Source organism: Malania oleifera, chromosome 5 (genome assembly GCF_029873635.1).
Source record: "Malania oleifera isolate guangnan ecotype guangnan chromosome 5, ASM2987363v1, whole genome shotgun sequence".
Taxonomy (NCBI): Eukaryota; Viridiplantae; Streptophyta; class Magnoliopsida; order Santalales; family Ximeniaceae; genus Malania; species Malania oleifera.
Window position 1 is genome coordinate 5,779,859 of NC_080421.1, and position 18,381 is coordinate 5,798,239.

Below are 18,381 nucleotides of genomic sequence, written 5' to 3' on the forward strand. Positions count from 1 at the left end.
TCATCACCCTTTCCACTACCAAGCTCCAAAAATCTGTGGCTCTAAGGTTAGCCCCCAAAGGGACTTCTAAGTAAGTCAAAGGCCAATCCAATATACCACACCCCACTTCGTTAGCTCGCTCCCTAACACGCTCGACTGGCACATTCATAGCCACTAAACCACTCTTCCCCATATTGATTTTGAGCCTAGACACCCTCTCAAAAATTTTAAGAATACCCAAAATACTCCGAAAATAAAGACACGATCGTCTAAAAAGAAGATGATGTCATCAGCGAACTAGAGATGCAATATCAGCACGCCCTCTCTCCCCATGTCTAGACCTCTAACCAAACCCCTCTCCACCGCCCTATCCACCATCCTACTCAAAACATTTGCTACAAGGACAATACATCTCGAAGCACCAAACCAAGATTTAAGCTCATCATTCACAATTACCAAAAACTGCACATTAGACAAACAAACCCTAATCCAACGACGCCAACACACACCAAAACCCTTTCTCACAAAAACTCTATCCAAGAAACTCCAACTCATTCTATCATAGGCTTTCTCAAAATCTAGTTTAAAGACGAAACCCCTCTTACTCCTACGAATATCCTCCACCAACTCATTGCCAACTAACTAAAATACCATCCACTATCTGCCCCCCCCCCCCCCCCCCAACAAAGTAAACGTGCTTTGAGCACAAGAGATAGTAACATCAAGCACCACACTCAACCTATTAGCTAAGACATTCATGATAATCTTATACGCGCTACAGACAAGACTAATAGGCAGAAAATCCTCCACTTTAATAGAATTCAATTTCTTCGGTACCCAGGCTATAAAGGAGGAATTAATACTCTTACTAAGGACTCTATTATCAAAGAATTTGCTAAAACTTTCAGCAGATCCTCTACTATTTCCCAACACTCTTGAAAGAAGCAATGTTAAAACACCAACATAATCAGTTGTTCAAATGTCAACCCCAACCAAATTGAATGAATGAAGCAAAATAAATAAATAACGATCTCTCAATTTAGATATGTCTATTCTACAGTAAAGGCTACGATTCTAAATATTCCAAACCTAAGAAAATTAATTGAACATACAAGAACCCACAACTCTTTTCATTTGGTGGCTAAAGAGTGGCAGCATAACCTTTCTTTCTGCTTTTTTAAAATTAAATAAGATTTCCCCGCTTAATGGAATAACCATTTGCTACCAATGGAACAAATGCTTCTCATCTTAAATCGAGGTGATTGGATTTGCACCAATGGAAAACCATAATCAATTAACAAGTCCAATCCCAATATCATATAGATATCATAACTTGTTAATGTTTCAAGCATAATTGACATCTTAACTAGACGGGTCTAACATAGTGGCCCATCAGTTTTCAATAGAGATGATTGCAGGTTTTCTGGTAAGATAGAGGCTGGTAGCGACTAGTATGGAGGAGCACAGCCATCAATCAAAAAGAGGCAGCAATTAACATAGATCACCATAAGGCATTAAATTGGCATAATAGCCATGTAAAAATAATTTTTTATTGGGGTGCGTGAACAGGGGTTGTGTTTTCCACTTTCAAAGTAGAGAAGCCGAATCCCAAAAGATGACACATGACACACAAATTTGAAAAAGGAATTGCCCAACAATGAATATCTAGCATCAGGGAAAAAAAAACAGAAAAGGTAATGTGATTCCATGAAAGCAGAAAATAGTTTACAGAAGTTAACATGCTCTAAAGATAATATTATTAACATGAGAAAAAGGCAAATTTACACCATCAGAAAGTACCAACTAGTTCTACTAATGCATATGCAAAAATTTGAAAGAAAATGATCTTGTCTGCCAATAGAATTCAAGAACACAACCATGACTGCATGAGCTAATTTAACTTTAAAGAATTTCTAAAAATGTTAATCCCTTTACCTCCCACCGTACAAGAGCAACATTTTGGTCAATTACTTTCAAAACATGACCACGTGTTTCACTGGGAATAATCAAACCTTCAACTCCAGGAACGTGCAAAGGCAAATGCGTTTCAACAATCTGAGAAATATTATCCTCCAAAGTATTGCTGCTAATCTCAAACAAAGATGATATACCAACAGATTTATCTAGAAAATTATACCTGTTGACAGGATAAAGACAGAATATGTGTAAGCAGATTGCACTGGGACTAATAAATTCACACACAACACCACAAATGTGTCTGTACATATGACAGCACATGTTTATATAGCCAACTGATCAAACCATTTCATATGTGTATGCCTATGAGCAGAATGCACATGAAGTGACATGTGTGTGCTCTTGAGTGCTTGTTTGACGAATTCCAGAATTTGCCTTCAGTACATAGTTTGACCACATTGTGGCCAAGGCCTATATCTACTCTCTGAAAGAATACTGTATACTAAACCAAAGTTTGATCAAATCCATAAGAGCTATTTTTAAATATTCTTCCTACTAATTTAATTTCAACTCATCTTTTGGCTGAATTAATTTTCTGAAACCTTGATATTTAAAAGATATCCTTGACATTAGGAGAACTAATCTGTCCCGAAATATTTACTATTGCTCTTGAAAGGGATCTCGGGAAATTTTATTTTTAAACTGTTTTCATTAATTCAGAAAAGGGGAATATGACCTTATTCATATAAGAGTTCATGTAATGGCATTTGCTTGAATAATTTTACATGTAAATAAGTTGTTGATCTAGAAGAAGACAAGAATGACACCAGAACCACAACAAAAAGAGGACAACATGCATCAGACATCTTTTTCTGGCCAAAAGTATGTGTCTGATCCACATATCAAGAAGTTTGGGACTACCCCAAGCAGTAGTCTTGGCACCTGGGTTGTGCCTTGCACATAAGGGGGTGCCTGAGGCATGCTTTTTAACACCTATGGCACAGGCTAACGTCACTGTCACCAAACTTGTTCATACATTAGCATCTAGGGATCCACTTTTTTTTTGGCTAAGAAAATCCTCAAGGATAAAATATAACCAAAGGATCACCAACTAAAGCATAAATTCCACTTACACACATTCTGCAGGCCAAGCTCCTTCAGAGAGAGCAGATAAAAAGCGAATAAATTCCACAATCCTGAATGGGAATTCACCCTCTAAGTTGCAAAGAAGACAGCGAATAGGACCATCAATGAAACTGTCCTTGTCCCAAAACTGCACACAAAGTGACTCCTGCAAGATTCATGGACAAGAACCTTCAATTGATGAGCAAAAAAATATGAATAAAAATCAAGGCAAGCCTGTAGTTTATTTAAAGAAAAATATTATAGTTCCAAACCTCTCCTTGATAAACTCTGCAAAGAATGTCCAGAATCAACTTGAGGGTATTATCTTCTACCTGCACAATAAAGAACAAGGGATAAACAAGAAAGAATTTCCACAAAACCCATCAGAAAAGATCCATAAACAGCTACCTGAAGATTGATCTCATAGGACGCTATGAATGCAGAAACAAATGTTCTCATAACACTTCTGTAACCAGCAACAGGTACCTGATAAAAAAGAATATTTGCCAAATTATGCATAAAGATCTCACAAAAAAAACCTCCATTAACCATTACATTCACATGCAGTAGTGCACATCAACATTTTTCATTTTTTTTCTTATTCTAAGACAACAATGTACATGCTTTACCATGAGCTAAAGGATAAACAACGACTGTGCACATGAAATAGATACAAAATGTTTAATAGTTGCAACTCACAACACACAATCACAGGCATTAAATGCACTCAGAACTATCAACTAAGAACAGCTTACATCAAAATCCTTCAATACATCACTTTGAAGGATCTCAAGAAAATTGTTCAATGATGCTGCCTCAAAAGCTTGACGAACATAACCTATATGGTCAATCTCCTGAAAAGTAAAACAACAAATGAAGGAGAGGGAAAGTGGCAAGCGCAGCCTGTAATTTTAGATGCATAGAATTTAGTATAAGAAATGGTAATTTTACAGAGCCACATACCATTAGCAGATTAGTTTCCTGTTTTTCTGGAAGTGATGAAATTAAACAAAGAAACACTGCCCATGTAAGAATTAAAGGCCCAGCTTCTTTTGTTTGAAACACATCAAAACCAGAAATTATAGCATCCATCTCTTGCACATCAGTCACAGAAAACACAAAGGAACCCTGCCTGCCAATAGGTGGGGAAAAAAAATTCTAACAAGTGAAAAGGATTATTGGCAAGGAAATCCATTCTCAAAAATATATAAACATCAAAATAAAAACATAACCAGTTCAAAAATAAAATAAAACTCAATAAAAAAATTTGTATCAACAAAACCCCTTTAAATAACAAACTATCATTCATAAGTCCAGTACTATTCAGATAAAAAGGAACTAGATGACCAGTTTTCCTTCAATGCTTCAGAGCACAAAAATTGTCAGAACATGGAGAAAAATGCTTCAAGTGGCATTTTTTGTTACATTTATTCAAACATATACTCAAGATACTGAAAGAAACCTCTGAAATTATAGTATTTAGAGCAAATTGAAAAGCTTTGCTACAGGAAAGTGAGCATGCCTAAGAACAAAAGCTGCCTGATCAACAGCACTCTTTAGCTTTCTCAGAAAATAAAAATTCCTATACTGCTACACCAGAGTCCATCTCACCATAATTGTTAGAATCTTACGATTCATAATTCGATTCATACGATTTGTGTCAATTCCACTCCAAATCATTTTGAATATCACTAGAGAATCCAAAAACAACTCAATTGTCCCCAAATTTTATCAATTCACCTTGTGAGTCTAAGGAATCGATCTGTATACATCAATTCACATGATCCTAGACTTATCATATCTTAACAGATCGACTAGTTTAAAACACCAAAAAAAACAGCATTTCTTCTTTTTATTGCTTCTATTTTTGCACAATTACCTTTCATTCCTTGTCTAGTTAGTGTTGTGCTAAAAAAAAAAAAAAAAGGAGAAAATAAAACTTTAGGTCTCATGTTGCTCTCACAAAACCATTCTTCACTCTTGCAGGAGTATCGTGTTCAGCCATTGAGAAAAGGGGCCAAACATTCATTGGCTACTGTTTCGTTGTTTTATCAATATTCCAAAGTTGACTTTTGTAGTAGTTATTTCAATCATATCATTTTTTAGCCTATTTATTTTTTATTTTTAATTTGAAAAAAGGGTATAAATAAAACAATTTTTTTGAATTATTGATAAACACCAAAAGTTCAATTTTTTATTATTTTTTCTTGATTCCTTCCCATAAAAATTAAAGTTCATTTTTTATTAAAAAATTATGATGTTTTAACTGTCAAAATTTAAATGTATTTATTATTTTGCTTGCTGTTCATATATCAATATATGCATGTCTTTAAGAATTGATTTTGGAAATTTGTACCAAATCTTACAATTCAATTCACAATTCTAGACTCCCAAAAGTGGAATTTTGATTCACAATTCAAATCTTGAGTTGAAAACTATGCATCTCACCCACACACTGGCTAGGTACCACCACTAATGTCATTAACACCCATAAGGAATTACGAACCCCCACATAAAATAAAGTTTTAAGGAGCTCAACTGATACTAATAGATCAATGGATGCACTTAGAACCAATATTTTCACCATGTTTTACCAATTAAAAACAGACTTAATACAATGAAATTATCTAGCACCATAAAAATAACATCATTAGAATTTTTTTCCATGACTGACGCTAACAGCCATACCTATGGCCACAGATAAAAGGCATTTCATTCAGTAGTAAATTTTTTTTCTATAGACAAAGAAATTTACTAAGAAGAACGTACAAAGAGGATGAGGAATCCACAAATAAATAAATAAATAAAGTAGAAGAAGCTAAAAAATGAAGGACAAATCTTCATATTTTAGTAAATTAGCAATTACGCATCCAACAAAAATGTTCAAACATTGAGTAAAGGACCCAAAACAAAAAATCAAGCAGAGTCTTTGAATATTGGCAAAATTATGGAGAAACTCCTGTGATTCCTTAAAGAATATGGATTAGCATTTGGCTGAAAAATTGCTTTTAGCCAAAAGGCTTGCGCCATGGATTCACAATCCACTGCGTTGATCCGCTTGGCTACGTCCGCCCCTACAGTATCTACACCTGTATAGGTTTTAAGTCTATCATCTCAATACATAGCTGCATGCATATCAAAATATTGGAATCCTACATTCATTAGTCAAAACCCAAGCAACAAATATGGAAGCGTTAATGTTGGAATTGTTAGAGACCCAACAGATCATCCAATGATCGCCCTGCCGAGATGCTCAGATTTAGACCAAAATGCCTACCAGCATATTAGATTTATCATAAATTACAATGTTGAACTCTACCCGTGCATATATGAACTCCATTTGAATGGGCATTAGCATATCCATAAGGTTGCTCAATTGTGACCTGGGCATCACAAATCAATTCACGGAAATAGCCTCTTCACATGAAGGAGTAAGGCTGCAAATAGGGGTGGCAAAACGGGATCACGGGCCGGGTTCTGGCGGGTTGTAAACAAGTCGGATCGTAAACAGATCGAGCCGTGAAGGGGTCGATGTTGAACGGGTCCCGATAATGTAAACCCTAACCCGCCCGTTGGGTCACGGGTTGCCCGTTTAAAAAATAATTATACATTTTAATTTTTTTAAATTTATTTTTAAAAAAAAATACTCCTTATTATATTTATTAAATCTTTAAAAAAAACATAAAATGTAAAAAAAAAATGCAATAGACTGACTACTAAGAGAGCAGAGAGAGAGAGAGAGGGAGAGAAAGGGAGAGGGAGATTTGACATCTGAGAGTGAGCCGAGCCGAGAGAGGCAGATTGAGGTCCAAGAGTGAGAGGGAGAGGGAGAGGGAGACTGAGGGTAAGGTGAGATCGTGAGAGGGACTGAGCCACTGAGGGAGATGAGAGTGAGGGAGGGAGACGAGAGTGAGAGCATTGAAAGGGGGTGAGAGGGAGACGGACTGAGGTGACGGCATGCGGAGAGAGGATATGCGGCGACGGCATGCAGACTGCGGCAACGGCATGCTGGTGGGCGGAGCTGAGCAGAGCCGCAGAGGGCAGTGGGTCTGTGGCTGTGGGTGACTGCTGGTGTGGGTAAGAAATTAGGGTTATTGGGTTAAATGTGTATATATAGGTAAATAAACGGGTCGCCCGACGGGTGACCTGTCAGGTCTGGACCCGTTTTCCCAGGCCTAGCTGCAAACATTGGAAGCCCCCAGATTCCATTTCAGAGGGAACATCACAGACTGGGGCCTGGACGCCTTGTTTATTTTTTAGATATAAACTCCATGACTCTTGGAAACTCAAAAAGGAAAGAACCAGAACCAAGGAAACTGTCAAAAGACAGTTGAAGTTCCTGACATAATCTTAAATCACAGGAAGATAACGAAGAGAGAAAATTAGAGAGAAGAGCTTACTTTTGTGTTGCTGTCTTATTTGAATTAGACTTATTAAGAGATTAAGCCTTCTGCATCTTATTTTCACATGTTTCATCCTCAAGCACAGGAGAGAAGATATAAACCATGATGCACTAGTAGGAAATCCTAAATGAAAAATAATGTGCCAATGGATCTTATTAAGTTCTAAATGCATAAAACATGATAAATTAAAAACTCATTCCAAAATTTATATTTAAGTCAATTTTGTGATGAGAATCTATATCTTGGTTTAACATAAACTCCAGGTAGGGTGTGCCTCACAAATGCTTGTGTGAGCTTTCACATATATTTTCCATTACCACAGCAGCTCAAATGAACTTTCCAACCATACACAAAAACAAAAAACAAAAAAAGAGGGGGGGGGGGGGGTGGGGGAGCAATTTGCTCAAGACCTGAACGGTGTTTCATCATGAATCATTTGAAGAAGATTGTCCAAGTCCAAGGTTTCTATAAGGATAAGTAAAAATCGAACTTTGGCATGATAAATTGACTGTACTGCTTCGGTTGATACTGCCAGCTTTCCAAAGTTAAATGACCCAAATATGATTCCCTGCAGCAGAGCATCCTTAAGCAAGCATTAGGATAAATAGAGAACAGGAAACCAATACCTAGAAGAGCATAACAATATACCTTATAAATTGAGCATAATTTTTTCCATTGCTCACTGTTGCAACTGCAAAATGACTCATAATAAGCAAGGAAAAGGATGTCCAATACCAAATTTTCTTCTATCAATATCTCCTCCGCCCACAAAGTGAACAAATCAACATCCTAGAGAGCATTCCACATTACGCAAAACAAACATAAAAAATAAAATGAGAAGATATTAGAATCCAAAGAATGACAACATTTAATGCAACAAAAAATCAGCTACTATAATTTCACTCAACAAACATGCTAAAATGTTTTTAAACTAAAGAGGAAACTATGCATGGTCCCCTACAGCAGGACAACTAACAATGAGAAAATATATGACCATTATCCCAGGAAACCATAGCAACTACCGCATGCCAAAGTGCCAAACACAGGCACAGTCCTTTTCTTAAACATAACTATGTACGTCCAATTGTCCAGTTAAAGACTCCGCCTGGAAACCATAGCAGCTATCGCATGCCAAGTGCCAAACACAGGCACAGTCCTTATCTTAAACATAACCATGTATGTCCAGTTGCCCAGTCAGAGACTAGAGTTAAGAGGCAAAAAAAATTTCAAAACAGGGAGAGTAACAATTTAGAAAGGCAGCTAAAAGAGACAAAGCTGCAGGATCAGTTGCCAGGGTGGTATCCAGACTCCACAAATGGCAGAAATAAGTAAGAATTATAGCAATAATTGTCAGTAATTTCACAAACAAAGATTTCACACAGGACATAAGAGTTACATAAGTCCGACGATACATCCAACTTAATATATGTAAAACTAAAGATCACAGACCAACTGAGGCATCAATGCTACAAGCTAAAAAAATTCATCTTAGTACATGGCATCACAAAGCCATGGACATAATATGCCCAAAGTAGAACTTCAACCAATGGAAACCAAGCTGTTCTGGACCCTACAGTTCCTTCTCACAGAATAGATGCCATGAAGTCACTGTTCAATATTAATTTGCAATGAGAAACAGATGTGAGACATTGAGAAAAAAACACAACACCCTAAAATTGCACATTAGAAATTTAACTGGAATGATAAAAGTACCTAGGTCTAGGGGTGAGCATAACTTGGTTAAAATCAAATTAAACAAATTAACCGAGTGAATTCAGTCGGTTCGGTTTTCATTTTGTTTGAATTTCGGTTTTTGGTTCAGTTTTTGGATTCAGTTAATTCGGTTAACCAAATATTATAAATTAATAATAAATAATTATATATTATATATTAAAATATTTTATATATTATATACTAAAATTTTATTTATTTTTTATATATTATATATATTAAAATTTTATATCTATTATTTATATTTTATATAAATTAAAAATCTATATTTTGGTTCGGTCGGTTTTGAATTCGGTTAAATATGGAATTTTGGTCGGTTCGGTTAATGAGATTTTTTAACTGAAAACTAACCGAATTAACCAAACCGATCGAATGCTCACCCCTACCTAGGACTTAGATAAAAATATCACTAGGAGTCCCCCACAAAAGCTGCTAATGGGCTTTTTCCATTCATCAATCAGGAGTTAACCTCAGTGAAATTGCACAACAGCAACAAAATCATTATATAAATTCCCAAACTAGGGAATTGCAATGACAATTATGAACTCCACAACAGTAATATAGCCCCTCTTAAACTCTATTCTGCTTCTACCATTTCCTTTCCCACAGTGATAATATGCCATTGCAAGAAAGAAGTCCATGAAAATCTACTAAAGTTGACTTTCCCCATACATAACCCACACAGCAAATTCCATTTTGAAATAAGGTAACTACTAAAAGAACTTGAAATGAAAAATCGCTAATAATGGGGACTAAAGCAAAAAAAAAAAAAAATTGTATCAAACTGTTGTCCACTAGACGGGCCACATGGGTCAACGTGGCAAACAAGAACTCTTTTGTCACTTAATAGTTCCCAAAATCTAGCTACAAGTGCACAAAAAAGTTTTAGTGCAAAATACAATAACCTCCCTAGAGTTTTTTCTAAAAGAAAGGGACGTCCCTCATCAAATAAAATAAAATCCACTGACCCCCATGTCAATGACATCTAATTAACAGCAATGATTTCAATTTTTTGGAAATTTTTGGCCTTGTAAAAAATATAGCTCCAAAGAAATTATATTTACACTCATACAATGGCAAAATGACATCATAAGTAAGCTCCACTAAAACAAATATTAACAAAGTAAACAGCTGAACTGTTCCTTCCAGAAACTGTTAAAAATATGTTCACTCTGCTTCAACATCATCTAAAAAAAAGTCCACCAGTCATCAATAAGCCACAGGAATGTTCCACTTTACGGATCAAATTTGTTATTCGACAACTGTTTTTACGTAATATTTGGAGGGGTAAGTTTGTTGCTGCAAGATGCAGTTGGAGGGAGGTAAACTTGGAATTGCTCAGACCAAGATAGCAAGTAAGGATCTGACACCACTCAAATTTTGGGATGATGTTCGCATTTTGCCCTAGATCATACGTAAGGGTGGAAAAGGATTCAGATAGCCAAACCCACCTAGTGGGATTTTAAGGCTTGGTTGTTGTTTATTTCTTGAATCTTAGCACAAAATCTTAACTAGTGTTTATGTCCTCTAATTTATTTTTTATGTCTTATCATATAAAATTCCATTATTTAATTCTGATTTTTTCCCAATTTCCATGAGCATCTCAATTTTAAATTTCTATTGTACTTAGTTTGCATCGTAATATCATCTTCAGGTAAGATAAAATTATTGCCAACTACAAAGTTTTAACATGGAGAAGTGGGAAACTACAAATCAAGCTAAACCCCACTCAGCCAACAAGAGAGCTTGGAGTAATGTTCATAGATATATAGAGTTATGCTTCAGTCAAAAGAACCGAAACCAACCTCAGCTTAAGTTGCTAGATATTTTCTTCATGATCTATCTAAAGTTATATATGTAACATTTTTTAACTGGTTATAAACTAGGAAGGAATTTCTATCAAAAAAGTAAATCAATAAATAAATTAGGAAGGAATTTTCATAAAAATAAACTAACGAACATTTGATGCACTCTAAAATTCATAAATCTATGAGATAAAAATCCAAAACCATATATACTTTGAATCTTTCTCCATGCATCAATATATTTTTTAAGTTTATTTGGCAAAACCAAGTGTTAAGTACTGAACACTGAACTAAAATCTGATTGTGTGAGCCACTTCTGCATTATAACTTGAACCAACCACTAAATCTCAACACTAAATCATTTTAAATATTTGGAATCTAATATCAGAAATAGCAAAATCATTTGATAGAACTAAGAGAATATTGCATAAATCAAAGTTTTTTATTTCATCAAAATAATATTTTGCCATATTTTTTGTCACGTATTTATTGAATCATCTTAAATAAATGAATAGAATTAATGACGAAATGAAAGTATATAGAAGACATGAAAGAGGTTGGTGGCGGATAGCATCAACAGATTTTTTTTGGGGGGGGGGGGGGGGGGGGGGGAGAGGGTTTCAAGGAAAGGCTTTTTGTCGGATGTGCCTTATGGTCGGAATCAATGGCAGTATGGATTGTGAGAGAGAGATCGAGTTAATTCATTTTATAAAAGATTAAAATGGAAAAGAGACTTCTAAATTTTCAGTCTGAGCAAATCAGACATGTTCCCGTGTTTGATTCAGTCGTATCAATTTAGGAAAATTAAGAACAGCCACCAAAAGCTCAAATGTCTAAGATTCAGACATAGCCGCTATTCAAATGTTATTCAAATGAAACAAATGCCCCCTCAATGCATGATGATTCCTTTGAAAGAATTTTTTATCTACTTTTTCATCTATAAGTGCATTAAGTTGTTTCAAGTTTGCTTTCAATAGTTTATCATGCAAACCATCCTACCATGCACATTTAACAAGTGAACAAACAATATAAAACTATCTCACTCCCTTGGATGAGCACACAGCCACGCACAAATAAATTGAAAACCCAAACAAAGTAAAGATCTACAAATAAATGAACTATATTACAACCTATAAAAAGCCAATCAACCCCACCTAACAAGTTGGCCCCAAAGAAGCCTAACTTGTATAAGCACACTAAAATCAAATTCCCCCACCACTAGAGTTGGGAACTGGCTTGGCCTTAACCCAAAATTCAATCTACCTAACCTGCAGACAGACAGTTGAACCATAAACTGCCAGCAATAATAATCCTACGGAATAAAGTGTAGAGGGCATGAATTTGATGGAAGCAGTATTCTCCACAGTTAAACATACCATATGCTCAGGATGGCTAGAAGATAGAAGGTTCTGGAGAACAGATAACAAGTTGCCTTCCAATCCATCAGAAACCAGACTCAGTACCTCCTCTTTAATAGCACTGTTTTCTTTGGAGCAAATTCCATGATATACTGCATCAATAGCATTTACATTAGCAGTGTAGAAAATAATAATATAATCAGTTAAGAATTTAAAAGAATATACAAAATATTTAATTTGAAATCCAAAAATTTAAAGGTTTATTATGACTTGTCTTCATTAACAATAAAATTTAGTTAATTTATTATGTATCACATGTTTGAATAATATCATAGTTCATGTTTAAGAGCAAAATCTGCAAATAAGAGACGTTCCAATTGTCACATATATTGATAGAAATCCATGAAAATCATAGTGCATTACATTTAAGCAGAATTACATTACATGCCACAGTCTACTTTTATTTATCTTTTCAATTCTTATGTTGACTCAAGTTGGACATATATCTCCCTGTAAATAATATAAATTTATCTTTTCTTTAAAGTCTTTATCCACGAAACAAGTAGAATAGTTAATGATTGTGAGAGAGAAACATATATGGGACTATGAATCATGTAATATGTCAGTTATTCTTAATTATCAGCCTAGTGAGTGTTTTAGGGGTTCTCAGGGCCCCAGGCAACAGAACCAGTTGTCAAAAGACATTAATTTTGTTTACCCTCGTGGTTGATGCTTTAAGTTGGATGATCTTGCATGCCCAGATTCTGGGGGTTTATGAGGGAGGAGGTAGAGGCATCACCTCAATTTGGTGCCCAAGAACCTCAAAGTAGACAATATCATGGCAATGGGTCCAGGTGTTACAGTATGGTGTCAGAGCTGGATCCCAGCCAGAAGTGCGGTGACAACACGAACCAGGGACGGCATGTCCCAATAAGGTGGGTGGTACCCACTATCCTTGCCTTATAGGGGCATGAGACAGCCCAAAATTGAGGTTCTTGGGTTGGGGAGGGGTTGCACATTGCTCAAAGAGGAGAAGGGCACAGCTATATATGGGTTTGCGGCCTCCACCTGTCACAAAAAAATTTAATAACCATGAGAGGTTTGCCCCTACTGGATTACCACTTTACCTAAAAGCTTAAGCTCTTAGGTTGTGGGCCAACAATGTATATCAAGCTTTAACACTCCCCCACACGAGTGGCCCAACACAACATGGAGAGATACACACACGATAGATACAACCCATTACAGGGAATATAATAATTTTTCAATAACCACATAATAAATGCGGGCAACAAAACTCGAACCCGAGACCTCGGGTAATCAGCTCAAACGCCATCTTAGATTACCACTTTACCTCAAAGCTTAAGCTCTTAGGTTATGGGCCAACAATGTATATCAAGCTTTAACAGCCCCAAAGTGGACAATATCCTAGCAGTGTAGTGGGTCCAAGTGTTACATCTTCTATTTGCCAATGACACTACATTTTTTTCTCAAGGATATGTTGTGAAATTTCTAAAGGTAATTATTCTGATGAAAGTTCTCAAAAAGATTTAGGAATTAAAAATCAACGTGTCCAAGAAATTTGGGGTGGGAGCTTCATTAATTTTGGGTGATAGTAATTTAGAGCAGTTTAAGGCTTTGGTCAGCAGCGTTTCTTTAGATTGGCCAATCCTATTTAGGTTCCCTCTTAGGGAAATCCTACTTCTGTGATTTTTTGGAACCTAAAGATAGGAGGTTGGGAGGGTGGAAGAGAGCATACTTATCTCTTGGGTTCATATTACACTCATTAATGCTTCCCTTCCCAATGGGGGACTAGAGCTTGATAATGCGGTCTATAAAAACATCTCGCTAGTTGGAAAATGGTTGTAGACATCCCCTTTAGGAGATAATTCCCTTGGCTCATGATGATTAAAAATAGTATGAGATTCATCAAAATGGGTGGTATACTAGAGGAAGGGTGTATGGTGCTCGTGCGAAAGCCCCTCAAAGATTGTTTCCCAAGTTGCTTGTTTGTTCTTTCCTCTCACACATTTCATAATGGGAATAACAACAAGGTTTAGTTTAGGGAGGATGTTTGGGTGGGTGAGGTTTCATTGGAGTTTTTGTTGCCTCATCTTTTTATGCTTCCTTCTCTTCCTGATGCACCAATCAGCTCTTTCACTTCTTTTGAGAGGGTTTCTACTTCTCGGAATTTCCATTTTTTTAAGAAATCTCAATGACAAAGAGATTGACAAGCTCATTACCTTGCTTAATGTTCTAAATCATTTTGTTCACTTCAATAGGGGTGATGAGAGAGTTTCGGTGGTGTATTCTTCAACCTCTTTTTCTTCTAAATCATTTTTTCCTTCACCTCTCAGAAACTCCTTCCCCCAATCATTCTCCGTATAGCCATATTATACGACCATTCCTTTTAAGATTCAGAATTTTGGACTATAGTTCTCAACAAGATCAATAACATGATTTGTTACAAGTTAGAAGACCCCATAAGGCCCTAAGTCTCAATATGTGCATGATGTGCCTTGAGTTTAATGAAACTAATTGCACGCCTTTTTCTTCATTGCCAAGTGGCTAATTGTCTAGCATGCGCTTTTTTCTTGTTTCGGTGAAGCATGGGTGGTGCCTTGGGTTGTGGCAAGTTCTTTCAAGTGAGATGTTGGGGTTTTAAAAAGTGTAGAAAGGAAGAGCTTTATGGAGTAGTGCAGTTTTTATCATTCTATGAACCTTTGGGTTGACAGGAATACAATAATTTTGAAAGGGTTTCACCTTGGTCAGTACTCAGTAGATGATTTCTTTTCAAAGAAGATGCTGAGACTCTGGACCACTTATTGCTCCACTGCCCATGGACCAGAATTTTTTTAACTGAATGGACTAAATTTTTTTGGAATATGGCTGCTGCTCTTTCAGGACAGCAGTGGGTCGCTGCTGAATCTTTGGGGAAGCAAATATAGGCTGGGAAGGGTATTTCTACAAATAGAGATAGGGCAAAGGCCAGAGAAATACTAGAGCTTTTGAAGGAACATCTACCCCTCCCATCATCCTCAAGGATGGATGGTTTACTACTCTTTCAAGCTGGTTCAGCATGCAGTGCATGCTGGAAACACATTTAATTTTTTATGCCTTGGATACACAATTACGATGTTGATCCATCTTTTTTTCCATCTCTCTTTTTCTTGTTTGTACATGAGCAGCACCCCTTGGTGGTCTTCCAATGAAATATCATTGATGAAAAAAATGGCACTTACAACATATCCTTTTTTGTTGTGGGACAGATTCATGTTTTTGCTTCGTTTTGGGATCACTAGTTTGGGTTGTTTGGGGGGTAGTCGCTGTCCAACCTTCAAATGGATTGGAGAGCAGCATTATTCTAACTTTGGCTCGTCTCCCTTCCGCAACATGCACTTGGTCGTAGCCCGACTGTAGATCAAACTTTGAGAAGTATCTCGCACTTATTGATTAGGGTGAAGAAGTCTGCAATCAAGTGGATACTTGTTCTTGATGGTTAGTTGCCTTGTTGAGTACCTAATAATCAATACACAAGGCTCCTGCTTCTTCTGGAATAAAACAGGGGCTCCCCAGCCTTTTCCCCGGGAAGATAGGGAGAACTTGCCTTGGAGTCTGGAATATAAATAGGAGGGCGCACGGCGTATGTGTGTATGTGTGTGAAACAGAGAGACAGACAAACAGACAGAATAACAAGAAATTATAAAAACTCATAGTGAAAATGGACTCACAAGCATGCATAAGAATCTGCCTGGTGCATTTCAGCAAGCATTGCCGATCAATGTAGTACTGAATCAATATCTTCACAAGAAGAAAAACAAAAATAAAACAGGAGAAAAAGGGGGTCAGATAGGGGGTTTCTAGCAGCAGATAAATGCCTCAGTTTATAAATGATGTCCAATCCAACTGAACTTTACACAAACTACTTACCGCATGAAGAAATTCCTGTACTGAAAAATCAGCATCAACATTGTTCTGATCCACAAATCTGTCAACAAGTATGTATGATTGTACCTCATCTAAACACTGAAAGGAATTTGAGAAATCATGAGCATTACTGCTTTTTTCCTTCTTTCTTTTAACAAAAGAGGAATAGTTGACTAAGGGGTGTGTTTCACAAGCATGCTTGGGCAGCCCATAAAAAGAAAATAGCTATTTTTGTTTGCATTGAATCGTACATATGGACATCATTATCTTAAATGGGGCCATCATTATCTTAAGGGATATCAGTATTGCGATCGTACAATATCCATCTGATGATTTACAGAAATCATTTGCCTAAAACAAGTACCGTGCTTGCATTGCTGATTTTTTTGACAAACTTAAATGCTGAACCCAATAAGGCCCTGAATTTTTCAGACAAACTGAATGCCAATGATATTCACAGAGCATTTCCTTCACATAGGACAGAAAAATTTCCGCAATAACAAAAGGAAAAGAAAGCACCAAATCTACTTAAGACCAGATGTACAAAGTCTGAGCTGGTCACTGAAATTTTCAAAATGTTCTATATTAATCACTTTGAAATCCAGTGATAATGCATCAAACTCTCGATTTAACAAAACGTGGAATCAGAAAAATTTTAAATAATTGAGTAACCAACTGAGCATTTAACTCTGCATTGTCTTTGTGATAATGCAGCATAAAACCAACGTTCAAAAGAAGTACCAAACGGGAACTAATTTGAAGAGCAGCATCCTTCAATTGAGACCGTATCTTCAACTGATGCGAGCCAACATTAACTTGCTGCAAATTCAAAGCGTCCCTAGATTTCTGATTCGGCGGCTTGAAGAGGGACACGAGGTCCACGAACCAGACGCGATTGTCGTTCAACTTCTTAACCTAAACACAATTAAGTGCTTAATTATACTTCAATTCCCAAGAAAGAACAATGTGCAATTCCAATTTCCAGAGAGCGAGAGAGAAGCAGAGTGGGCATACCAGATGCGGTGGGAGGTCAGAGGAGAGAGAAGCATTTTCGAGGTCGGTTATGAGAAGAACGAAGGAGTCCCACCACAGAGAGGAGTCGACGGAGGCAGCGGTCACCATTGGAGGAGGAGCTGTGAAGAGGCTCGGTCGAGGAGAGGATCTGGTAGAATCGAAACCCTAGCAGGGAAGGTTGAAGCTATGGAAATGGAGGCCGCATTTGATTTGATCCCGCGCTTTTTGTTGTTCTTCGAAGTTGAAGCTGAGCTTAGTCCGATCTCAAACCCACGGCCAAGCGCAAGGAGAAAACGTGCGCCGCTGGGGTTTTAAGGGGGTTTTTCCAGAAACGTCCATAGGCCGTTTCGAAACGTTTTCGTCCGTGAGTTTAGTGTCGTTCCGGTTTTCTATTTTGGTTTCGCAGCACTGAAAAAATCAATTATGAAACTTTTGGTAAATGTTGTTAATTTTCTATTTTATTGTTAATAAAAACGTTTTTTTTTTTGTTGCCCATTTTTTACTTTTACTATAAAAAATAAAAAACTAGATTTCATGATTTTCAATTATTTTGGTGATCTTTTTTGTCCAAGATTTTAATATTCAAAAATATTTCTTTTAAATTAAACCATTTATTTTATACACTTTTAAATTAAAATAAAATTAACATATGAATTTAAATATAATTAAAATTAAATATATATAAATTTCAAAAAAAAAAATCAATCACAAATATTTCTACTATTTTTGCTGAAACTTGGACAAAAACATGGATAAAAAACACACGCACAATTACACTAAAATATACATGGTTCTACTAATTTCAGCCTATGTCGATGGAAGAGATAGCTAAGTATGTATTTTCTTAAAAATATAAGGGAGGAGGAGGAGGAGATAAAATTTTCACTCAAAACTCTCTTAACACTCATAGCTCTCTCTGACTTCCAACTCATTTCTCTCAACTCTGATATTTTTTTATGATATTTTCATTTACAACACACATATATTTATACAAAGAAGATGATTAAACACTCAAGAAAACTATCACAATCACATTTAAATTTTTCTCCTGATTTTGTGGAGAACTACCCACAGTGAGTAATGGAAATTCAATTGTCACCTAAATAATTCTCACCTTAATTC

General features: G+C 36.3%; 1 protein-coding gene across 1 annotated transcript in view; it reads right to left on the reverse strand.

Annotated features, from left to right (window-relative positions):
- Positions 1-17,543, reverse strand: part of LOC131155793 (uncharacterized) — an 85,283-nt gene extending 67,740 nt beyond the window's left edge. Inside the window, exons 1-13 of the mRNA XM_058109204.1 lie at positions 17,260-17,543; positions 16,987-17,160; positions 16,249-16,344; positions 16,050-16,119; positions 12,337-12,470; positions 8,073-8,213; positions 7,835-7,992; positions 3,985-4,153; positions 3,777-3,875; positions 3,430-3,507; positions 3,294-3,353; positions 3,030-3,187; positions 1,915-2,116 (exon numbers count right to left, since the gene is read on the reverse strand). Coding sequence (XP_057965187.1) covers positions 1,915-2,116; positions 3,030-3,187; positions 3,294-3,353; positions 3,430-3,507; positions 3,777-3,875; positions 3,985-4,153; positions 7,835-7,992; positions 8,073-8,213; positions 12,337-12,470; positions 16,050-16,119; positions 16,249-16,344; positions 16,987-17,160; positions 17,260-17,367 — 1,647 coding nt within the window. The 5' untranslated portion in view covers positions 17,368-17,543. The remainder of the gene's footprint in view (positions 1-1,914; positions 2,117-3,029; positions 3,188-3,293; positions 3,354-3,429; positions 3,508-3,776; positions 3,876-3,984; positions 4,154-7,834; positions 7,993-8,072; positions 8,214-12,336; positions 12,471-16,049; positions 16,120-16,248; positions 16,345-16,986; positions 17,161-17,259) is intronic.
- Between the last annotated feature and the right edge of the window lie 838 nt (positions 17,544-18,381).